This window comes from Phymastichus coffea, unplaced genomic scaffold (assembly GCF_024137745.1).
Source record: "Phymastichus coffea isolate CEN01 unplaced genomic scaffold, Cenicafe_Pcof_1.1 PCOF00031, whole genome shotgun sequence".
Taxonomy (NCBI): domain Eukaryota; kingdom Metazoa; phylum Arthropoda; class Insecta; order Hymenoptera; family Eulophidae; genus Phymastichus; species Phymastichus coffea.
This window is the reverse complement of record NW_026706842.1, coordinates 1,339,012-1,364,597: the sequence shown is the minus strand read 5'-3', so window position 1 is coordinate 1,364,597 and position 25,586 is coordinate 1,339,012. Positions and strand designations below refer to the sequence as shown.

General features: G+C 43.9%; 1 protein-coding gene across 1 annotated transcript; it reads right to left on the bottom strand.

Moving 5' to 3' along the window:
- Positions 1 to 1,385: 1,385 nt before the first annotated feature.
- LOC131663181 (nuclear receptor corepressor 1-like) lies at positions 1,386 to 25,132 on the bottom strand. The gene is made up of 2 exons (XM_058933380.1): positions 24,974 to 25,132; positions 1,386 to 3,907 (listed from the first exon to the last, which is right to left on the bottom strand). The coding sequence occupies exons 1-2, from the start codon at positions 24,989 to 24,991 to the stop codon at positions 2,258 to 2,260; spliced, it is 1,668 nt and encodes a 555-aa protein (XP_058789363.1). The 5' UTR covers positions 24,992 to 25,132; the 3' UTR covers positions 1,386 to 2,257.
- Positions 25,133 to 25,586: the final 454 nt, after the last annotated feature.

Below are 25,586 nucleotides of genomic sequence, written 5' to 3'. Positions count from 1 at the left end.
CACATGCATGGACGAGAGCCCGATACGGATAACCGGAGAGGTTCGCCCGAGGTGTATAAGTACGTGCACGTATACACATGAGTCTCGTGCAAATTCAGTGCTGCTTGCGTAACCTGCATTTACCGTTCTCGGTCGACCGATTCCCAGCGTATCGAGCGCTGAGAAGGAAGGAGGCGGGGAAGGGTGGGAGGCACTTTTTTCAACTGCATCTGGAGCAGCGCTGCTGACCTTTACACAGATACGCAAGATCGATCGCTATCTCGCTCCAAGCTCGGACCGGCGGCCCCGCTGTTTTCTCCTGGCGAGTACGATTTTCGAACACTGTCCGGAGGGCTCGCCGAAGCTTTTTCCCTCCACTGCCGGTCTCCGCGATCGCGTTGCAACATTGCGGTTTCGAGTTTGTGCCATGGATCCCCTGCGGTTTTTCAGTCACTCGATACTCCAACGCTGATTTGAATGTCTGCCGTTCCCGGCGCGTCGAGCTTTACGACGCCGATCGACGATCCATCTTTTCGACTCCCGCAAACTAACCGCGTATTTACTACGGCAGTGCGTGATAAATTCGATACACGCGCTCAAGTCGATTTGATTTGCCGCGGTGCATAAATACTCCTTCGTCGGTACGGCGACAGCGGCGCATTATTAAATGCACGGCAGGTTGCGGCATCGACGTCGTCGCGACTTTCTCCTGAGTTACACATTTCGTTGTTCGCGGTCAATCCTCGCGAGGAAATCGTTTCAGCCGATCGGTCAGTCAAATTAGCTGCATCCATGCATGCCACAAGCGTGCACGAAGGAGTAAAAGCTGGTTGCGAAGAAACGTTTTCGCGAGCCCGATCGAAACCGATGGGGGAATATCGTCGTGTAATTGATCTCGCGTGTTCGCATGTGTGAGTGTGCATTGCGTCAGTCGATCTTTCTCGCTGCCTTGCTTGTCCTGCGGTGGTGCTTTCACCCACGCGCTCGCGAGCACGCGGCCAAAATTGGCCTTTTTTCTCAACCAACGAAGCAAAGGTCTCCCAATCTTGGATTGTTTAAATTGCAGTCTCGTTCGAAACAGCAGGCAAATCGTCGTGTATTTTACTGCGATCCCCCGCGATTATTGCAAGCGAAATCAGATTTGCTGTCAGATGGCAAGGTATCGCACTAGAGAACTGTCCATCGAATAACATAATGAATCGACAGTCCTTATTGAAAAGTCCTTTTAGTGCATTAGCGGTTAACGATAAAAGCCGATCTAACAAGGAAGTGTACTGCATAGGTACTTGCAAACAACAAGAAACATTTGAAAACACCTCTTTTTCCAACGAGACCGATCGATTACTTGTGCAGGCAAGTCACATATTACCGAAGAACATAATACCTCTCGTGGAATCCGTTGATTTTTACAACTTTCCCCGCTCAAAGCCATTGAAACGCCAAAACACGATGTTCGTGCGTGTTAAGATTTCACTTTTCGCGCGGACACATACGTAATAGAAAGTATTTAGGAGTGTGTAATCGTTCTCGATTTTCATCATATATTCGAAGCTCCTATACGCGTCAGAATTTCGGACCACTTTTCCCATCGGCAAACGTTTGTTTTGCTTTTGACCGCCGCAGACCACATGGGATTATAAAAAATAACGCAGAAGACTTGACGCTTACATATCCTCAGCTTGCGAGTGTACTTTCAGTTGGAGATAATGAATACTGCGGCAAGTCGTTGCTGATAAATGGATGCGAATGAATAATTTAAGCCTGGTACGTTTCGCAAGATTGCGTCAGCCGAAAAATGATTAAATTGTCTAGTCGTAGTAGGTATTTCTTCTGTTCTCCGAAGAAGGTGGAAAAAATACTCATAGCAAACAGGCGCCTCGCGTCCACTGAACAACGCCATTGTCGCGACAGCAGTGATATCATTATCTCCATTATAAAAGTGTTCGCGAGGCCGATCGATTTGCCACTCATACATCACCGCTTGGCTTAGCCTGCAACACGAAGTCATAAATACGTCGCCATCCATTTATCTCCCCGACGATGTGACGCCGGGCAGTGGCAGTGACAGTGGGAAATGCGGTACGCGAAGAGCAAAAGAAAGAAAGTAGAAGACGGAAGAGAAAAGAGAAAACGAGAAACGAGGCCGCGTAGGAGGCGCTAGCGCGGATCATAGGAATCCTCGGGGCAATCGGTCGCACTAGCTATTACGAAAAACAGAGCTTTGGGGGCAGGGAGGTTGGGTGACTCGATTGGTGCTCGTATTCTCGTGGCTCATCTCTCAAAAACTGCCGCCACCCCGGAGGAACTGGTCGATCTGTCCAACGGAGAGAGACTGAGCTTGCTGGGGTCCCTGTGCCGCCGCGATGTAATAAAAGTTCTGAGCGTCCCTTTGCGGGTCCTGTAGCAGTTGGATCCTCTGGTGAGCTGGGCTGGCGGCGGGTTGCTGTTGCCTGCGCTGCTGCTGGGCGTAGAGCTGCTGAGACTGCTGTAGCAGCTGCTGCTGCTGCTTCCTGTAGATGGCCTCCTGCGGTTGTGGCTGGGCTCTTGAGGCCGACTGCTGGGCCGGCTGGGGCACCGAGGCTGCTGAACGGTAGATCGGACTCTGCGACAGACCGACCAGCGGCTGCTGCTGCGTAGCTACGAACGGTTGCAGCTTGTGACTGAGGCTGAAATCGCCGAGCGTCTGGGGCAGACTCTGGTAGAGCTGAGTGTTGTACTGACCGGTGGACGGGTCGTAGACCAGTTCGGACTGGTATATCGGCTCGCCTCGGGCAGCCTGCGCTGCTGCGGCTGACTGCGACGACGCGGCCTTTACGTACTTGGGGGTGGCGACTACCTGGGGTTTGGGGGTCGGGCTACCCACGCTGTTGACGTAGCGCTCGAGTTCGGCGGCGAAGTCAAGGTGCTGGCTGGGTGGAGTTGACGTGGTGGTCGAGTAGACCGGAGTTACGGTGCGGGGGGCGAACACGACTCCGGGACGCTCGGTGCTGCTGGGTGACACATACTGGGCGGCTACTTGGGCTACGTGAGGTCGGGGAGTGATGGCAACAGACTGGGGTCGAGCGCGAGTTACCGCGGCACGCGTGCTGGTCTCGATTGGCTGGTAATACGAAGATTGGCGCACGGGTGCCGGGGTCGTGGCCGCGTTGTAGCGAGCAGTAGCGGCCGTCGATGCCAGACGGTACAGGGTAGGACTAGTCGTGGGTGCGGGTTGGTACAGAGGAGACGAGGGTTCGGCCGCAGCGACCGTCACGTACTGAGGTCTAGCATTACGGAAAGCCGAAGGGCGGATCTGTTGAGCCCTTGGGGCCTCTTCCTCGAGCTCTTGGCTGGCGTCGTCGTCGGCAAGCTGATACTCAGTCTGGAAGATGGTTGTAGGCGCTCGCTGTGTGGTAGCAGGGTAATTTGGTCTGATGGGTCGTGGCACCGGTCTCACCGATGGATAGTTTGCTGGACCGGAGACGTCATCAGCTTCCTGTTTCCTGACCAGTTCATCATCATCCTCGTCTTTCGGAGCATTCGGGTCGCAGGGATTACCGGAAACGTAGGTGAACTCCCGTTTGTTGCCGTCGGGATCAACATATCCGTACTTGCCGCGTACAACGCAGTCGGTGCCTCGGGTCTCCTCTTTGAAGGAGCCGTCGGCGGCCTCGTAACCGAAGGTGAACGATCCATCGTCGTTGACCTTATTGTAGTTACGAATGGTCTGCACTGGAGGTGGTTTGGAGCCATGTATCGTGTCTTTGGAACGAGGGGAGGGCAGAGCTCTGGTTCGTGGCTGGTAGGCGATCTGCGAGCTGTAGTCGTCAGTCTCAGCGGCTGGTTGAGCATCATCCTCCTCCTCGTAGTAGACCTGGGGCTCTGCAATGCGAGCCCGTAGCTGAACTCTTCGCGCTTCCGCGAGGACCAGCAGGCATGCTGGGATCACCTGCAAACGGTAGGTCGATTAGTTGCTTATCGCGTTTTAAAACACCAGTTGGTGTATAAATATTTAAGAGCGAATATTTTGGTTAAAAACTATAGAAGAAAAATATATGGTAGCAGTTATTGCGTTACGCACAAGCAGGATACACTATAGACAAAGCTCGGTAGCCTGTGCAGTAGGAAGACGGACGTCAATTTTCGCAAGAGATTATTGGACACGCGTAATTAACGTCAGAGGGCCGTGCCACGAGAGTCAACCAAGCATTGCTCAACAATCATAAAATTGTCTCTGCTTCACTCATCCCTCGACATAGTGGCCACGGCTCACTGATAACATTTTAGTAGCACGAAGTAAAGTGCGCACGAGCAATATTGGTCGCGCAACTTACATGGCAAAGCGTGCGTATTGTGTACTTGCCAACGTACTTCTGCTTCTGCGTAGACGTTGCCGAGACAAACGAGTATAACTGGAAGTTCGTTCTACTGGGCACGGCAACTACGTGATTGAGTAATAAATTTTAATTCTAGACTATCAGCGCGTCGTACGTTTCCATTTTCGTTGGTTTTTCCTCTTTTAAATTATGTCTATGAATTAAATTCCACTTGATACTAGGAAGTTATAAAAGCAATATTTACGATTTGAGAATTAAAATATTAATCAAATGAATTTAGTCGTAAATGATTTTTTGATTTACTAAGCTTCATGACTCAACTTTAACTATATCATAAAATATATATCACTCTGGTATAAAAGATCCGACAGCGCGCCATCCATGGTTTAACGATTTTGTAATCTTACAGTTGAAAAAATACGCAAGACGCGCGTATTAAAAACTCATTAAACACGTGTACAGTAACTGCAACAAGCTATTGCAATACTGCAGAGTTATTCGCCAGTCTTTACAGCGGCAAATGAAAAATATAGGCGCTACGAAAATATATAGATTCGACTACTACTCCAACGTTGGCTGACTAGAACCGGTTTTATCTACTGAGGCGACAATGAATAGAGCTGAATTGCTTGCACAGTAATCTAGCAACTTTGTCAACGAAACGAACGAGCTCGTGATCAAGTTGGATTATCGCGACGGGTAAATCCTTGGTCTAGGCGCCATTACAAATATCTCAATCGAGCATTGCCCACGGCAAATCAGCTTGGCGCGAGACAAAGAGAGGCTACACGGAACGCAACGCAGCACGTCTAGCGGCAACGGCGCGTCAAAATTCATCAATGAGGCCGCTAACAAAGCGCCGAGCACACGCTCGCATAAATAGACAAGAGCCTTTTCTCGCGAGAGAGGCTGAGTTTTCGCGCGCGCTCGGCCGAGAGAGTGAGAGTGTTTCGCTGCGGATCGCTGAACCCACCGCCGACCCTATATGTAATGCACGTAGCAGCACCAGCGAATGCACGCGTGTGTCGAAACGTGAGAGGTAACGGCCTAGCCGCGCCCACGTAAATCGGAAGTTCCGGCTCCTTGCAGCCTTGGCCGGCTACCGCTAATCGAGTCCAATTCGCGGATCGTATCGCGCAGCCTGTTTCGCCCGCTCGCTCGCTCGTACTTGCAACCGATTTAATATGCGCACGCGTGACATTCGCCGATATTAGTTTCGGCGTGCACATATATACATTACTGCGGAATGGGAAAGGTCGGCCGCCGTATAGACTATCGATCGATCTGTTGATCGATTGATCGACTTTGTCTGACTGGAGTAATGACGGGCAGCGATCGCGCGGGAGCTTTGAAAATCCCGCGCTCGAGCTGTGCCAGCACGCGATTGGGAAAGATTTTGTATAATTGGATACCGCTGTTCGCCCGAGTTGAAATTGAATGAACAATTTCAGAGTGGAATTGAAATGACGGCTATCAGCTATCGCGTCTCTCTACCGGGGATAGACCAATTTGTCAAAAATCTGCGTTATTTCAGACTGAGATTGTCGGCCGAAGCCGCTAACGTGGCCTGTTGCTTGTCTCTCTAGGCTGCACATGCATAAACGAAACTATAATATTCCTTGCTGTTTTGAATTACAAAACGATTTTCCCATCCTTAGATTCTCAAGATTTCGGGCTTCACAACGTTGCTTGCGCTTTCGGACTGTTGTTAGCATTTCAACGGTCTATGCAATACGGTGTGTGATAAAAGATTTTTAACGGTATAACGTAACGCTCAGTGCTATATAAAATTGCAAGAACTTCGCGTATTCTGCAACTCGAAGATTGATGCAAAATACGAGCAAGAGTAAAACATGGATTACGTATTATGCTAATGGGCAAGATAAAACCAAAAAATAGGGTTCCAAGGCTGCACATTGTAATTAATGAGTGTGAAACAAACTTGCAACTGCAGACATTTCTCTTGAAAGTCAATTGACGGAGCATAAAATTTCCGAAAACTTGGCAAGGAAAGTGCCGTTTGAAAGCGCATCTCGATCGCGAAAATGTAACGCGCCGGCTTGTTTTGGGGTGCATTTTTCAAACTGACAAGTTGGCCGTAGAGAGAAAGGGAGAGAGAGAGAGAATTGATAAAGCAGAGCAGGCACGCACTAAAGTGAGCCCTCGCAGAAAAACACAAAGCTCCCACGCGAGCAAGTTATTGTCTGTGGTGTTGGCGGATAAAAACACCAATTATATCGACGTCAATCGTGATCGACGATCTATCAATTAGCAACGGCTATCAGATTGGTAACGAAAGAGCATAAGAAGGCAGGTAAAAGAAGGGGAAAAAAATGCTTTCGAAAGGTTCGACGACGAAGACAACGGTGGACGACACGCGTGCTGGACTTCCGGCAAAAAAGGACGGTGGGAACACCCAGAGATCGCGCGTGGGGCGGTGGCGCATGTGCTTGCGTAACCTATATGTATATATGCGGCGAGCACTCTTTCACTCTCGCTAAGCTGACCCGAATCCGTGCGGTGGCGGCAGCAGCGGCGTTGCACGGCAACCGTGAGATTCAGATTCAGAGCGTCGTAACTCGGGCCCCACGTCTCTCCTTGAACCGTCGCGCTCGCGCTCACCACCACCACGCCTGACGAGCCGCTACGCTCAGGAAATTGTACCGTTGCGCCGCTGTCGCTTTTCATGAGGGGGGGGGGGCACTTTTACTTTTTCTTGCCAGTCGATGTGCCGTGCCGCCACGCTGCACCGCACAGCAGCACACCGCTCGTCGTGAGAGAAAGATGAGAGCGGATTGTTTTGCTTGTTCAGCCGATGATGAGTTTACTGATGGTTATCGCTCAGGAAAATGCGCTCTCTGATCTTGTCGCTTTCTGCGCGACGAGGAAGCTTGTATTAACTTATAATCTTATAAAAAATTATTCAAAATGAATTATTTGCTCACTGTACAATAAGATCCATATTTATTGTTTGCGTGGATTTGTTTATGACGTCAAAATATCGACTCCGTAAGGACAGTTCCCTTTATATAAGTTTCACATATGAAAATGGCACAAAAAATAAACAATGCAACAAGTTAGTTGCACCTTTCGAATCTCTCTCTCTCTCTCTCTCTCTCACTCAAGCTATATGTTATCTATCATTTTCTTTATAACGCCGATAAGAAAACTTGACTTAACCAGGAATTAAAAACCTTATCCGAATGATTTATAAATGATATACCAAGGGATTGATTATTTTCGATGATTTATTTGATACATGCAAATGTATAATATTGTTTCTCAGTTGATCATGAGATTTTGAAAATGATGTTAATGGAAATGGCCAAGTTCCTCGAAATTTTCTCTCAATTGAGTTTTTAAATATACCTCGTGATGCAACAGAGCCATAAACCTGAAATTTTATCACTTATGGATATATATTTTTTCAAGTTAGCGTGATGTTTTGCCTCGAAAATTCGTATGATATCGGCGACCTTATTCGGAAAAAAAATATCATATTTGTGGCGAGAACTGATTGCAATATGTCATTGATAACATAGGGCGCGAGATCGTGCTTTCGTCCAATAAGCTCAAAAGTAATGAAATATCGCGTTGGTAAAAGGCGTCCAAGGCCGTTTGCACCCGTGCGCACGTCCACGCGAAATATCGCCGCGAGATTTTAGCACGATATTGCTCTCCCGCGGAAATCTAATCGATTTTCTCGCACTAGCTTGCGAATAAACTAATAACGGCCTGAAAAATCGTGACGCTCAAGGCAACCGCGTACCCGCTAATCTCTCTCTCTCTCTCACTCTCTTTCTCTCTCTCTTTCTCTATTCCTCTCTCTATGTGAATAATTAATATAACCATTATCGTTTATCGTTTTAGCTGCTTTCAAACCAGTGGTGTAGTATCGATGAAAAATAACATCTTTTAAATTATCCTTTTCTTTACCGCAAACTTAATTTTTTACCAATTTTATTTAGCAGTTTAAAAATAAATCGAGATGAATTTATAATTTAATGCTAGTGAGCACATATGATTCAAAATAAAGTATAGAATAGTTCTGTCAAAAATATGCGAGTTATTTGTTGTGGATTGCGTATAAATTTTTCAATTTCAGTATTTCCCACACTCTATGTGGCTAATAATATTTTTCATTAGGCCAATATATCCTATAATAGTCAATACCTTTGGTTCCTAATGCAATCGTGGCAGTGAGAGGCGCAAAATACCGCAAATCGTAAAGAATCGAGGGCGAGCTAGCACATTTGAATCCATGAAATTGCCACACACAAGTGGTCTAAGTCTACCAACTTTAATATGCTCTAAGATTAGAGTTAGAAAATAAAAAAGAAAAATATACAGATAAACCGGTGAAGAACTGAGTAATAATTAAACATAGTGTTTGCAACTAGTATGATATAAGTTTAAAGTACATTTCTGATTTAGGAATCTCATAAATTATATGACTTTCACTTTGAATATCGTATTAGTATCTGCTCTATATAACGCGGCGAGAGAACTGCTGAGATATTTAGATCGAATTAAGGATCATTTATGATATTACTTTAACGTAATAACATCTGGAATTTCGACTAATATGTGAAATATGTTCAAGTATTTATTTGCGTTCCCGTTTCCACGAAACTACCAGAGAATTTTACAACAGCAATGAAAGCTCGAGACACGTTTACCAGCAAATGCAGGTCAACGTAAATTTGTAAAATTTAAAATCAATGGAAACTTTTGGATTTATTAATAATCTTAAAAGTAGTGTTAAATAGCATTTGAATGTATACCGTGAAAATGTTTTGAAGATGTTTGATGAGTTAATGGTACTTGAAAATGTACTGGATAGTGTAGCAGGAATCGGGAGAAGGCGCGATTTATCCGTAAAAAAGATGAATGTACCGCGCAGGCTGACGTAAAAAATGTGAAAGTAGAAAAAGACGAATATAGTCAGACCAGATCTTAAGTAACGTGTTTACAATAAATTGAAGCACATTGCACGCCCTGGCAGAGAACCGAATTCTCTCGGAAATAACAAGCGAACGAATGCAGAAAAATACACAGGTGATCGAACTCGAGCAAGCATAATCAAATATACTTATTTTCACCGTCCAGACCTCGCATCGAGAACGAAAGTGAAACCGCGTCTCAGTGACCGCTTGCTTAGCCGCCGCAGTCAAGCGCCTCCGCACGTCAATTTTTGCTCTTCAATTGCCGATTCCCTTCTCCGTGGTCGCGACAGTACATTGCCCGTACAATAATCATTTACTTGGTGCAGATTGCTCGTGGTGAGTTAGCCGGCACTTGGGCAGAGCGCACGAGTGAAAAGCACGCCGCCATTCGATATTCGTCGACGGCTGCTGCGGCACCGCTGCGCGTGATTTCGTAGGCGCGCCCGTGTTTTCTTCCTGCGCGCGAGCGCGGCCAACCTTGCCGGGGGAGAGTAATGACCTTCGCGAAATCAAGGATTATAAAGCGCCGTGAGCTTAAATTACGCGCGCGCGGAAGTAATTGCGACTACCGATTCGAATGGAAATCGCTAGGACATTATTTTTATTTTTCTTCATTTTTTTTTCTTCCCCATGGTTGGCACTTGAAATTCCATTGGCGCTCTCATTTTTCCACGGCGATCGGCGACTATCGACGAGGGGAAAGCTACCGCCTTTCCATTTCTTCACTCTCGACCGCGGCTTTATATGCATGCGCGCGAGAGAGTATAACAGCAGCAGCTGTATGTGTGTAAAGTGCTGTACATATTGTGTACGCCAGAGGAGAGCCGGAGCGTGCGACGACGCACTTGAGTGATCGTTAATTAGATTGGGTAAGACAAGTGACGGGGAAATTGTGTGTGAGATGACGTTGTTGCTGTTGTTGATTGGTTTTGTTTTTCTTCACAGGAAAAAGGTGTTGCGGAGTCTCAGCTTTTAATGGACCTGCCGTCTTTTCTTCCTAGGCAATCAGATGATTAACTCGCGAGTGAGGAAGTCGTGATGGAAGAAAGTCACGCACGTAGAAGTATATTAGAATGTGATAGCATTGCTGACATTTATTGAAAACTCGTTTTTGTTGAAAAATATCTCTATCTTGCATGTAAATTGGATTGTCTTTTTCTGTAAAGTCATTTTATTTTTCAGAAGAGAAAGTTTACATATTTCCATACATAATTTTTTCGTTTATATTATTTTAAACTTCTAAATTGACTTGAAAAAAATTAAACCTATAAATAAACGCTTACGATTTATCGTTTCCTAGTGAATAATATTATCAAGAAAGTATACACAATTTGCATTTTTTAGAAAGAACTAAAGAATGGCGTTGGTGACAATCATGTTTGAAATTATTATTTGATCGTACGTAACAGATAGAAGTGTGTAAAATTTCTTGAAAGATCATTCAATACAAAACAGTTGGCAAAGAACAAAGAAATTTAAAAAAAAAGAAGGAAATGAAGTCAGCAGTGAATAGAATTTTTACATTGCAAATGAAAACCTTTGAAAGGTAGCTACAAGTATGCAAGCACCTATAACAAAAGCCCCCATGTCTATCCCGAATAATGATGAAATTTTTTAGTTCATACCACACCATAGATGCTGGTATACACTTCCTTAATTAATAATGAACGGAAAAGTACGATGGAAGATTCGAATGAACTTCGATTAGCCTCGTGTTTATGATAGAATTGCAAATGTTTTCAAAATTGTATTTTACTTTCTCTCTCTCTCTCTCTCTCTCTCTCTCTCTCTCTCTCTCTCTCTCTCTCTCTCTCTCTTTCTTGTGTAATCTCCAAAGTTCAAAGAAATCTTTATGCTTCCAACTTAATTAGCTCGGCGCTCATTAATTAACGTGAGACTCGTAAACTGCATTTATAAACTTCAGTCTAGAGCACTTAGAGCACTAACAGGCGAAAAACGGCATCTCATGTCACTCAAGTAACCTCATACAGACCGATTAGTCTTTTACCGGTATTTCCAAAATTTGTTAAAAATTAATCTTAGCTCGAATGAACCCAGTAATAATCAATAGAAAACTTATCCCAAATCATCAATGTGGTTTCAGGCATAACCATTCCACGATAGAACAAGTAAACCGAATATTATCTGTTGCAAGGGAATTTCATGAAGAAAAACAGTACTGCACCGACATATTCCTTAATGTCGCCAAGGCATTTGACAGAGTCTGACATCAAAGCCTTCTACACAAACTGAAGAAATATTTTCCAAAGCGCCACTACGAGGTTCTTAAATCTAATTTACAAAATAGAATTTTTCAGGTAAAAATAAATAAAAACTTATTGAAAAGCCAGTTCATAGAAGCAGGAATACCGCAAGGCAGAGTTTTAGACCCAACACTTTATCTGCTGTACACCTTGAATCTAAAGAAATTTCCAAACTTCATGACAGCAGCATGCGCAAACGATACAGTAATTTTAACATCACTTTCGGAGACAGCAATAGCATCTGAATTATTAGAAATTTATGTAAACGACTGTCTTGAAAGTTGGCTTAATTCATGGAGAGTTATAGAAAATGAAAGTGAACTTTTTGCCACCCTATTAAATTATTAACATGAATATATTTTATAAAACAATCGTGTAAAATGTCTAGGTATACACCTAGGCCGAATACTTACATGGAAAACATCTGATGTTAAATGGAGGAAAATTTGCTGACTCATCGGAGGAAAGTTCAAATTTACAATAGTGAACAAACTAATACTATACAAATCTGTACTTGATACAAATATCAGACTCTATTTGCACACACACTTAAAAATGGAAACACCAAGCTCACTGGAGTATTCTCCTGCGCCACATGTAAATTAAATTTACTTATTGTCTGATTGTGTTAGACAGGTTAGACAGGTCTAAATAAACTTAGAGTAATCATGAAAAAATTCCACTCAACAGCGTACATTTTCAACATAGGTAAAAAATAAAAAAATAGCAAAAGTAAGGTAGAGTTCAAGTCTCTTCGCATGCTCAATGTACTATCGCAAACCTCGTGGGACAGAACATTGCTCGGTTGAACAAAGTATAAGGCCATTCCACTCATTGTACTCGAATGAAGAAGAGCCGGCAGAAGCTAGGAGTGAGAAATTTCGTCGCTTGGGACAACAACGCCGAGAAAGTCGATCTTTGAACGCGTTCATAATGCGATTTCCCAGGACGATTTGCGTCGCCTGGCTCTTCATGCTGTCGCTGACTTTGTCTTCCTAATTTGCCAATGCGAAAATCGTGATTCTCAATTTGTTACTTTCGCTGTTAGCTGCTCCAAATCGAGTAAGCATTTTTTTTTATCACGCTTCCGGTTTTTTTTCGTTCGTCTTTACCTTTCAAGAAAGATATATCAGGATTTCAATCTCTCGCTTTAGCAAGGACGAAAGTAGAGAGAAGCTGCACTAAATTTAAGTCCATGATACTTATTTACACTTGTATAAAAGTACTATTTAAAAATCATAAAATCGTTCATTCACTATTACGTAATAGTTTTAAAGGATCAAGAAAGACAAGGAATTTGCATTCGAGTTTTAATGAAAATTATGACTAGGAAAAACATGAAAACAAAAATTAACGTGATCGATGAGGAAAAAGTTGAAGAGAAATCAGAATAAGCAGCGATTTCCTAACATTGCAACTTAGTTGCACATCTCGCGTGAAAACGCGTTCACTGGGAAAATTCAACGCGGAAGAGAAGAAAAAAAGATCTAACGCATGGAGATTTCACGCTTGGCTCGCTGCAAGTGGAAAAAAAAGAAGCAAGAACACAGGCATACGTACGCACACGCAAGCAGACGTGGCACACACGTTGGTGATTACGAAAAGCACGAAAGGTAATGCACATGGACGTGAAATCGGAGCTTGGTGGTGCCTAATTAGGGCCGAATTGGTTGACGACTAACGACGAAAGCAAGCTTCGAGTCACACACGCATACGTGCACACGTACACACACATACGAGCGCGCGCGAGCGCGACTACGAAGGCGAGAGTTCAAGAAACTAACCGGCATGCGGCAGCAGACACCTGTGCCCTTGTATGCTGCTGTTTTCACCCCATTGTTCTGCCAGCTATACGTTTGCTGAGGAATTTCGGAAATTCGATGCGGAGTCGGTTGTGTACGTCAATTTTTAGCGCGTCTGTCATCATTGGACCGCGCTACATGTTGCAATCGATACATGCCTCAAACAACAATTAAAGAGCAATGTTCGCGTAATTTTCAGTTTCGGAGAAATGACTACTTTCCCGCGGTATGGCGGCGATCAAAGTAATTGGCATGGGGCGCGCGTTCACTGTTTCGCAAATAATAGCCGCGAATTATTTATGAGCTCGCGCGCTTCGAGAAAAACGTCAAGTTGGCAAATTGTTAACTCGGCTAGTTTGGGCCTGCATCTTTACTGCAGCCACACTTTTACAATTTATCGAAATTCACAACGGCATCGCGATGATTCGCACGTATATAATTAACTAACGCTCTAAATAAGACGAATTCGAATAGTGTTTGATTTTCCTTACGCAACTCCCGTAACAATACGAAAAATATCGGGCTCGTGGACACATTGACTCGTTATTGAAATAATTGCAGCAAAGCTGTAGCTTAACGTGGCAATAAAATTTAATGAAAGTTGTACGGGAGCTATTGACCGCGATTCTCAATTAACGTAACGTGTCAATAGCTTTCAGTACTGCTTTCGATTGCACGTCTGATTGCATCAATTAGAACACACACGTGACATTGATATTAAATATCTTTGAAATTTTCCGCTTGCTAATATACAATAAAGCACTTTCATAAGTTACGATGCACGTTTGTAGCGGGCATAACAATCAGCTACATTGGAACGTAGAATACTAAACCGTAGAGAAGCTAATTTTTCCGCGTGAGAGAATAAAAAAAAGTTTCCTCCAGACTCGTATCGTACAACGTTCGCAAACTCGAGTAGCTCTGGCAGAAAAAAAATCTCCATGTCTCTCTCTCTCTCTCTCTCTCTGAGAGAAATTACGAAGCAGCCATCTAACTCGAAGGTGGGAAAGTGACTTAAAAAGGAAACCGGAGCCGCTAGGCGCTGTAACATAACGCAACGCATTGGCGACCTACTCAATTAGCCATCGAAGAGGCATAGGTGGTCTGTTGAATAAAAAGAAACACGAAAGAACAGGCGCCATGGCAAAGAGAGAGAGAGAGAGAGAGAGAGAGAGAGAGAGAGAGAGAGAGAGAGTAAATCGAAAGAATTGAATTCCAACGCGCGTGACACACACGTGTGCGAGTTTCGTGTCCCTTTGTGTCGCTATTAGCCGACTTGCGCTGTAATGTGCCTGTGGAAAATGGCACGCCTCCACAGAGACGAGACGAGCGACATATTACGTATTTATAATATAAGAGAGTTGGCATACAAAGTATACGCACGTTGCTCTCGCTCATGATCGATGTGTTTTGCGCGCGCGCCGCTAAATAGCTATTGTGTCTACGCCAGGCTGTCCCATTGTGCTCGACAAAAGCTTTGCGCGGTATACAGATGCGGTTCGCGTGTTTTTGACATGGGAAAGTTCTCGACCGGTGGTCAACAAATATATTTATGTTGAAGCTAGTTGAAGGTCTGCTGCTGCTTGTTCTCTCGACAATTTCGCAAATGCCCAATGGGTTTCAGTAAGGGATTTTAAAAGAGTTTTTCCAATTGGGTTGGGACAATGATCAGCATCTTAAGACGTTTCGAAATCCTAACTATGACGAAACATTGGAATTGAAAATTGGTTCGATCCCAATCGATCGCTCTCTTTCGCAGATTTATCTTGCTGCAATTGAATGGGCAACGAAGTCAAAAGCAGCTAAATATTGATAAATTTGCTTGGGAAAAATTTAAGCAACGCATTATGTAGTTGATCAGTAATTTCATCTAAAAAAATGTATCAGCGTATGCCGCTAAAATTAAAACAGAGGATCTCTCAGCTCGTAAAGTTAATTGTAGGTCGTGAAATCTTTTAAACGCCACTGTACACTATTACAAACGTACGTCAACTCCCACACACGTGCGAGTTTAATATAAAACTATGGAAGTATGTGGATGCGCGTGCGAGCGCGTTTGTGTGTAGGAGGGTTTGGCGCTCAATGAGATAGTTCGCCGGTTCCCACGGCGCACGACACTATAAACACCCACGAGGTAGCAACAGCAGCTAACTCAAGACTCGAGGAGAAGTGGTGGTTTCACTCTCTGAATGCGTAGAACGGAGACTGGGAAAACGCATGCGGGCAACGACGATGCTGCAGCGATGTAAAGAAGGCACAAGTCGTGCGCCGATCTCTTTCTTCGTTTGTATGGGTGTTTGTGTGTGGATGTGTGTGCGTGTGTGTCTATATAGCTGGCTGTATGACGAGTATAGAGCGCCGATTTCCCAGAGTACATAACGTAATCTCTCTGGGCGTTAAATAGACCCATGGCAATTGTCTATATATATACACTTTCGTGGCATTGTACGTCGATTGATATTATGCATGCGTCGGAGATCGCGAGCTTTGCTGTGAAAACTAAACTTTTTGTTTCTTTTTATTTCATTGGTAAGGTGCGAACGCTGCTATCCGATAGCAGCTGATGAATAATAATGTATTATAAAGTCGGCATCTTCATTCGACGAGGAAAGGTGTAGTAAGCGCGCGTTCGCCTGTATCTCTAATATTTCGTACGAATATTTCGTAACTTTTTGAGCGTGCAAATATTCAATACAGAGAATTTGGCAAATTAACGGGAAAAGTGCTCTTACTCCCCGCTGGTAACAAATCCATTTAATCCAGTTGTTGCGTGCCCAGATAAATCATTTGCGAGTGGAATTATGAATGATTAACGATATTCAGATTGAAGCTTAACAAATCAATTCTCATTTAACAGTTCGTAATAATTAGGCTTTATCGGAGATACCAGATAATTATATAATTATCAGGTTTTTAAGCGATTATAAAGTTAGATACCGCTTGTACGTTAGCTAGTTTTCAATCAAATTAAAAAAAAATAAGCTCACGCTTACCGCTAGTATAAATAGTTATTCAAGCAATTGATTAAAAGCATGGAATTGGCAGATACGGTGTTTGACCACTGCACAAAAATGAAGATACAATCGTTAAGTATTTAACAGCCAACACATTATCGTCGGTATGAAAAAATGATTTGGCCGTGGGATATTAAACCAGATTACAGACCAGCTGCTCGCTGTTCTAATTCTCTTTAAAATGTGTGTTTCTAAATTGAGCCGAACCCACATTGTTTACGAGCTAGTCAACAATTGCCAAGTTGCCGAAAGCGCCTCCCAGACATGCATTCCAAATCTAATGTATACGAGGAAAAACTCGCACGAACGCCAGCTTCTAACGTACTTGGCCTAATGCACACTCTAATTTCCGCGGATATTTGCACTCTTTTAACGAAAAAAATGAACGCAAAGCCGGCAATTTGTTTCTAACGGTAAACAGATTGGCGGATTGCCGGTCTCTGCTGAATTATCGTTCACTCCTAAAAGTCATTACTATAAAAGCTTTGTCATAAAAGTTGCGTAATCGTCCGAAGAAAAAAGAGAAAAGGAGAGCAATCTTAGCTAGAATTTGAAAATAGCTGTAAGTAGGGTTAAATCCGCGGCAAAATCCTTGACTGCAATAATAATTCTCAGCAAAAATATTTAAAACGTTATCTGAAAAGCGTCGAGAGCGGCAAAGGCTCGTTAGGCCCGCATGCCTGGTGTCGTTCATTCTTTAGCCCCTCTGGGCCTTACTGCATTGCTTGGGCCGGACATGATATTACAGCATTCTGTTCTTTCTCTCTGGTTATGGCGCTCGAGCGGCCTTGAACGCAATATAAAGAGCCGAGACGTGCTCTTTCACTCAAACCCACGGCCGACTCGGTCATCTCGTTATCTCTACTAACAGATCAATTAGGTCTTTTTCAATACCGATTATCCGTTGAGATCGCAAGTGGCACGACGCTTAATGATGTTTATAATACGAACGCGCACAAACACGCACGCGCACACACGTACAAGGAAGGAAAGAAAAATAAGACCCGATCTTGTTCATGTCTATGTAATCCCGTTTCGAAATTATTATTGGTCTTGACGGTTACCACGGAGGTTGTTAGCTTTTTCTTGTCTTAACTTAGGCTGACATTACCAACTCAAAGAAGAAGGTTCTGAGATTATGCAGAGTGGATTACACGCCATGTGCGCTGATTATTTATATAGATAGAACGCAATATTTTCTTTTACTTTTACGTTCCGAAAATCAAAGGTTGTACTTACCTTCCCGGCCTACAGCGATTAAGATTATTTATCAGACACGTCTAAACAACCTATTAATTGTTGCTAATGTTTAAATCGAATGTAATTACCGTGTCGTCCCGGCAATAAAAATATTCGCATAATTTATATAGCACGGCATCGCGCGTATCGACACAGAGCGGCCATCGTGGAGTTGACGCGCATGTTTGCGTAGATATTTCGTGGCTTGCGACACGCAAACGGATACCGTGTTATAACAAGATAATATAGTTTATATCGAGTGGCGCGCATTGCGTCGTACACGTGTATGCGTACCGCCTCTTGATCATTTCGTAGATTAGAACCAATTAAATTTGACGCGCGCGCGCACGCCAACAATGGACCGACGTTTTAACGCGCTGCTCGTAGCTTGCCTCGAAAATTCCAGTACGAAATTTCGTTCAACACTGAGAATGTTGCTAGACATTTTGCATATTCAAGGTAAGCTCTTCAGCCATGTATTACCGAACATGACTGACAATCGGCGAATCGAATGGCAAGGAAGGAAACCAGTAGACCGTTGTTATGAGCGAGCGCCGACGCACATATCTGTTAATTTTGTTATTCGCGCGCTCGTCGTGCAGACACAATCAATCGAGAGAGAGAGAGAGAGAGAGAGAGAGAGAGAGAGAGAGAGAGAGAGAGAAAGAGAAAACACAGAGGAGCGTAATTTCTGCGCGTGTACAGGAGAAAAGCACACGATGAAAACAATTTGAGAGCACACGAGTACGGAAGGCTCAAACTCTTCTCTCGAGTTCTTACGCAATATTTATGTGATGAAATAAGATAAACGATGCCTGCCGATCCAATAATTGCAGTTCACCCGCGATATACAGTAGTGCGCGAGTCATATGGGGAGGTGAATCTCCTTAGTCGCGGGAATATAACAAAATCATCAGATCGATTGGAAAACACACACTGACTATTCCCTCTGCTGAGCTTTGGGGACTTCTCTCCAGCGCGTGTGCATAAGCGGAGTACAGGCGTCTGTGCACGGCTCTTGTTGCATTCCCCACGGCTTGGAAACGGCTGGCAACGTCTCATTAACCGGCAGCGCTATTCCCCGCGACCAATTAAACATTTGTATAAGATCTGTGTGCATATATGTAAGTATCATTTGGCTCGGGGATTGAGCATTGAGTTTTGGCCGCTATCGTCGCATCAATTTTCTGCGTCGATTGCGAGTGCATGCGGATCATCGCCGATCGTGACATTCGGCCATTGCACCAGACAAACAGAGAAAGAGAGAAGAAAGTGCGCCTCGCGCTCTCTTCGCCTCTATTATGTGTATTAGCCTCGCTTTCGCAATTCGCGACTATTGCTGCTGTTGCACTGCAAATGCGCACGTTTCTGCCGAGCCGATCCACTCCTCTGGGATGAGCCTCGGCTTTTGCTTCGACTCCAGACCGAAGCGATATAACGGAAGTGTGAATCGCGCGAGTCGATGGGGTTGCCATGCAGATAGATTGTTTTTTCTCTTCGTTTCCAGATTATTCTCGCAACGCCAATTGATTGTGGGATGCTTGTTCTCGGGATTCAATGGATATCTGTTTGTTATACAAGCTTTTGATGCATAACTGTTGTGCCTGTTTCAGCCACTAAGCCTCGATATATTTTATTATCCATTGTCCTTTCGCTTATTTGTATTGTTTTTGTAAGAGATTCTCGCATTTTTCATTTTCTATAGGCCTGTGCACAGAACGAAGAAAGCCTTTGTTACGGCATTATCGACGATGTATTACATGAGATGATGACACGCGAAAATTTAATTTCGATGAAAGTAGGAAACGAAGCGATAGACGATCACGGAAAAATGGTAGTTTGTTGAAACTAAATTATTATTCCAAACGCTTTCTCAAAACATTGTTGTGAGAAAAGAATGAGTAGCTCGCACGTGAACATCTCGCGTCACTTCCGCTTCCTGCAATCAATCGCGAATAAATTAATCTAAAGTAAAAGCTGCGCGGCATGCGACAAATTGGCTCGAACGAAATTAGTCGACTGGCGATATGTACACATACAGGGCGGAGCGGGTTTTGTCGTTGGCAATATAGCATTGCGACGCTTTCCGTTCACCGAAAGAAAGCGAGAGTGCGCATACGCGTACGTACGCGCTGGCAGCTTGGAAAAGCATCGATTTCTCGGATCGATCGATTAAAAGGATAATGCGGAGAAGAAACCGGTGTTTCGCGCGCGCTCCCAGTGTCGGAAAAATGGAAAAATCAGCGTATGGGCCTAATTTAGATCGATACCGATCTCCAAGGCTTGGAATTCCGCGAATGCCAGGGGTTCCGTTCTCGTAGAAAGTCCAACGCCTGCCATTGTACGTGCACGCATTGCCGGTGCGCGCACGTGCGATCCAATATCAATGCTGGATCCCAGATATTCGCTCGATTCCGTGGAAAATGCTCGATATAATGCGATCTGCTTGAATTGCAGATGTAATGTCGCGATTAAATGCGCGCCCGCGACTTTCTAAAATTAGGTAACTTTTAGACTTTTCATATTATTGCTTGTAAGATCATAAACGGACAACGAACCGAGCGCTCGCGCGTTCGACCGATCGAACGTGATAGGAGAAAAAATTTACGCGATCGACGAGATTACACTCGACTGTTTCTTTCTTTTACTTCGTGCAATTACGTAAACACGCGTCTTTTCTCATCGAGTCACGTCAACGGCTCATTTGAGTATTTACACGTTAAGCTAATTATGCATTAATCGTGTAATAATACAAATCAGACAACATTCATAATTTCGGATAATCATATCGAAAGTTTTTCTTTCCCTGGCGTAATAAAGTTTGCCTAGTCGAGGAAAGAAAGCATACTGCACTCCTGAGCGCGTGAACACACCAGACGTAATATAACATTTCGCACGCTCGATATTCATTTCACTGATTTTCTTCCTCTTTTTTTACGTAAACCAAACTAATTACTTATTTTTAAAAAAAGTCCTAGAAGCAACATACGTTTAATTACCGTCCTTTGATTTATACAAAAATGAACAATAAAATTCCATTGGCCAGTGGCAATGGCATTATCACTGTGGCTCATCCAAGGAGGCGAAAGTATCCAATCCATCTTTGAGTAGTGACTTTGAAAGAAAAGTAACACACAATGCCTGGATTTCACACTTAATTTAACTCCTCGTATAACTCCTTCAGCTTCAACAGCCACACATAATTCAATTTCCACACCTTGCACACACGCTTGATTTTAGCGAAATCACGCTGCGGCTATGGCTGCTGCTCCTACTGCAGACTTAATTAAAACATTTCCACGATCAATGGTAGAGAGCAAGAGAGAGAGAGAGAGAGAGAGAGAGAGAGAGAGAGAGAGAGAGAGAGAGGTACGGAAAAAATCAGGTAGTTTTCGCGATATCATTCGAAATTCAATTTTACAGCCTAGACATGATTTCCTTGTGCGCAACTCGTTAATCGGAAGTGCAAATCCTCCTTCTAATGGGCAAACTTCAATGCCTTTTCTAAGCTCGTACAACCTACAGTCTTTTGCAATTAACACGCAAATTAATTCCCCCCCGCGTCATAACTTTCTATCCGCTGCAATGGTGCGTACGCCGACTAAATAATTAATGAATCGAGGGATCTTAATTTTTGTTTTTCTTTATCCGCATCACGCCTCACTATTTCTTTTTCGTGTTTTTTTTTCGTCATCGACACATACGCGTTCGCCAGCAGGCAGGGACAAAGAGAGAAAAGCGTAGATTAAAAAGTGGGACAGGAGCGTCGGTATTGCGCAATGCTCGTAACGGTCGCGTGTATGTTGCCGATCGTCGTCGTCGTCGCGAAGAGGAAAAGTGCTCTCGAAAGAAACGAAGGAAAAAAAAGAACATAAGTGCGCTGACCGGTAGTACGTATCTTTTGACACGAGCGCGCCACTCACGACGGACTTTCGACGCCTGGCTTTTTTTGGGAGCTTTCGTGCATTATACACCCGGCGTACAGAAAGATCTCTCTGTTTTTGGTATAACGCGCTCTGGTACATCGGTCTCCGGCTTTATAGGGATAGTATGAAAGTCTCGCTATTGTAATATTTGTTCAAACGACACCCGCTATCGTCATAACGTCGCAATTTTTTTTATCTTTATTCTTCCGGTCCTTCGAAATCACAATTTTTTTTCGTAATATTTCTAGACTGAGTGTTTTCGTAATGTCGGTTGAAATTTTTGAGTACCTTGCGCACACATGCACGTTCTGTATGGAAAATGATGGCTCAATTACGTAGAACTGAAAGTGATGGCAATAATTTGGTGACAAAATATATTGATTCTAATAACGAATAAATTGTCGGATCCCGGCAAAAGCGCAAATCTGAAAACCAGTTTAGATATTATAAAACTTGAACAAGTAATCAAGATAACTTCACTCATGCCTATTTACTTTTCAAAGCCTTTACGGTAAAGCTTGAAACAATTTTCTCCGACATAATAGCATCGAAATTGCAAAAACATAACAATTATCTGATAAAACGTTTTTTTCTTATAGCGTATAACAACGTTGAAAATTGGATAGTTCACAAAAGAAACGCTGGTTTTTAAAGTCATCCACTTGTCTAAATTGAACTAGTAGTAACATAAATATTTCACAAATTTGAAACAAAAAAAAAATCAAGCAAAGCAACAACAACAACAACAACAAAGAGGTCCAAGTCCAAACTACAAATAACATGCCTACGAGTCGGATGAGCTAATTGATGAACGAATCTACAATGTACTTGCGAGATAAGCAATCTCGCGAGAGAGCAGCAGCAACCAACGCACGATTAATTAACTGGCCTTCGTTACACATCTCAGACTCTCGACTGTCGTCGTCGTCGCGGGCTTGTAGTGCGCAGCGCATACCTACAATAACATTACGCGCGCGGCACACGTTGCGTGTCGAAACCTCAGCTATGCGCGCGCGCGACTTTCGGAAGGGAAGAGAGGACTGTCTGGAGCGCGGGTTTGCGAAATCGCGAGCTGCAAGACATCCGGGCCCATATGAGAAAATTACGCGAGACTAGAAATCCCCCCCCCCCTTCCGTACCCGCCACCTCATTATACTTAAGGCGACGAGAAGAATGAATCAAGTGAACAATCATCGCGCCGAGCTAATCGATTATATAAGCCCCTAATAATCACATGAAGAATGGGTAATTAGCTCGCTTGAGCACGCACACACACGTACATATACTTGCACTCTCGTCAATCTCTCGGTGAGAAAGTGTCGCGTATAGTCAGCTATCACAAGCGATTTCGTTTTAGAAAATGCCGTGGACAGTTCTTCCACTAGCTTCCTTGTTTTGATGTTACATCGTCCGACGGATACATACAGGAGCGTGCTAAAATACAGGGGAGGGTTTATTCAATTAATTAGTGCCCGATTAGTGTCACCGAAGCATACAAAGTGTGTGTGAGAGCCTGGCGAAGAATCAATACGTAAGATCGTAAATTAGCAGGTTGTCGAGTGTATTAGATAGATAAAGTAAGACCTGGCTATTTAGACTATCGACTGACAAGGCTATAAAAATTCTAGCGGTCTCCATTGACAACGTCTGGCTTTCGATTGATGCGAATACAATGAGACGTCTATTCCGATTTGCAAGACTGATAAACCTGCAGCATACAGTAACGGCGGGACGACTAAACCACTTTCAACTAACCATATATCCTTTCGAGAAAAATTGATTTATTCGATGGCTATAAGGCTAATTAATAGCGGTCGTTGCAAAAATTCGCTTATTCATGATCGTGATGTTAATACACGGAGAAAACACACGCAGTATCATCAACGACGCAGCAATCTAAGCATCGCGAGAGCAGCCGTATACTAATCAATGAAAGTGGACGTTGACAAATCATACGCTCGCGGAATATTGAGTAGCGAACGCCAGCGACAATAATGTGAAAACAGTAGTTGGTTTTCCCAGCTGCGATTCATCATGTAAGCGATGCAATTTCACTGCGTCCCTTGCGCGCGCGTCCACATGCGCAAAACGGGTAAGTCTAAACCGGTATATGTAAGCGGCTATACGCGTCCACTTTCGATGAAAACGCAGTTTCGCGCTTTAATGCTCGCAGCCCGCACGCGCCTATTAAGAAACATGAGCGCGTGGAAAAACTCGCGAAGAAAAAACGAGTCTCTTTAATAGATCATTGCCAGGCTCATCCTTTGCGCATGCTAATTTTACGCGCGCTCGTTTGTAAAACACATTTACTGCCAGGTAGCTTATAGCTCGTGTCGCCTGTGCACAGGGTATGTGTTAGTTGCGCTCGTTTCACCGTTTAATAGCCACAGCATTCGAATGAGAGAAATTTAAAGACGAATAAAAGAAAAGCTCATTAAGTAATTATTACGGATGTTTTTAGATGTCATGTAAGTGAAATAATTGACGAAAACAAATTATAAATTTTCAGTACATGTCGATGGTATTAATCACACGTGAATGTATTTTCGTGCACAATTTTATCGCAATGAGACGAGCTCATAGGTCGGCACGAGAGAGTTGCAGCAGGCGAAAGACGGCAGTCACTCGACGACGGCACAAAGCTCATACAGGTATGCACACGTATGCGCGCGCGCGCACACACACATACACACACACACACACACAAACTTGGGAGCACGATCCTCCAGCGCGCAATTATGAACAACGAAGAGCGCACAAAAATCATACTAAATTTCGCAAAGACGATAACTTGCGTAAGCGCCGTAGCGCGAGAACTACCGCGTATTATAAAATTGGATGTGAGATACAGCAGCGCACACGTCGATGCAGGGTAACTAGAATAAGATAAAAAACGCACAAGAGACGTAAAGAGAGAGAGAGAGATAGTTAAAAGAGAGGATAAACGAGGAGAGCGTCTCGAACCCCGTCTCGATTGTAGAAAAAAGTAAAAAGAAACAAGAATAAAAAAAGTCGCAAGTATTCGCGTGAAAGTAGAAGATCGACGATGCGCGCCAGCCTGCTGCCGCCGTTGCAAGGTGTACGTATACACTTCTGTACACATAATCGCGCTTTTTGTTTCGAGTGCGCGCAAAGCCTTACAGACTAATGGCCCTTCTATGCATAATATGGAAAAGAGGCCGGCGCGCCAGGAGCGTCCGAGGGAAGCTCGAAAGCCAATTAAAATTTACACGACTACTTATAATTTGAATACCTCGTTAGCAGCTTGCCATCAACTAGCTTGCACTCGACAGAAAAATTAATTTTCCACTAATCAGTAGGTCTTAATCGTATAGTTTCAACATTTTAATAACCGATTGCATGAGAATGACGGAAGAGCAAACAATTTATTCGGATTTTGCACGTTTCAAGAGCAAACGAATAGCAAAATGCAAGAGGTTTTCTTCGAATTTTATTGAAATACAATGGACTGAAATTTTGAACGTACCAGCAGAAAGATCCTCATGTTTGAACGTATGCACGCGCACGCGTGATAATCCTGTGGCAGCTTGTGCGTGCAGTTGGAAAAAGAGCGCGAACAGTCACGTTAGCAGCCGTTTCAATGTACGCAAAACACAGCTGGTCAAGGATTGTCCTTACGATTGCGTTGCGGTTGATTGCGCGCGCAAAGATACAAAGTTTGACGTTGAAGAACGATCCTCGGTGAGTTTCACTGAGAGAGTGCAGCCGGATAGAGGCGGCCACGGTCCTTTATAACCTATACGACACGCTTTTGCCAATAGTGGGGGCTTTCTTTTCCTTCGCGCGAGCACGGGCGCTCCACGCTCGCGCCCAACACTCTCGCTCTTACTCGCTCTTGCTCGCTCACCATTATGCTGTACCTACCGCCTGCGGATGCCTCCTGGTAGTAAGTAACTTCTCTCTCTCTCTCTCCCCCTCCCTCTCTCCCCCTATATTGTCGCTATGTGTACTTGCACCGAATTTTCCAGGCTTAGCTGAACTAGTTAGCGTGTTAAATTAGCGAGATTTTATCTCTCAAAAGGGCACTTAAAATGTTGTTACAGTACGATTGTCACTCCTCCCCCCTCCTTTCCTTTCCA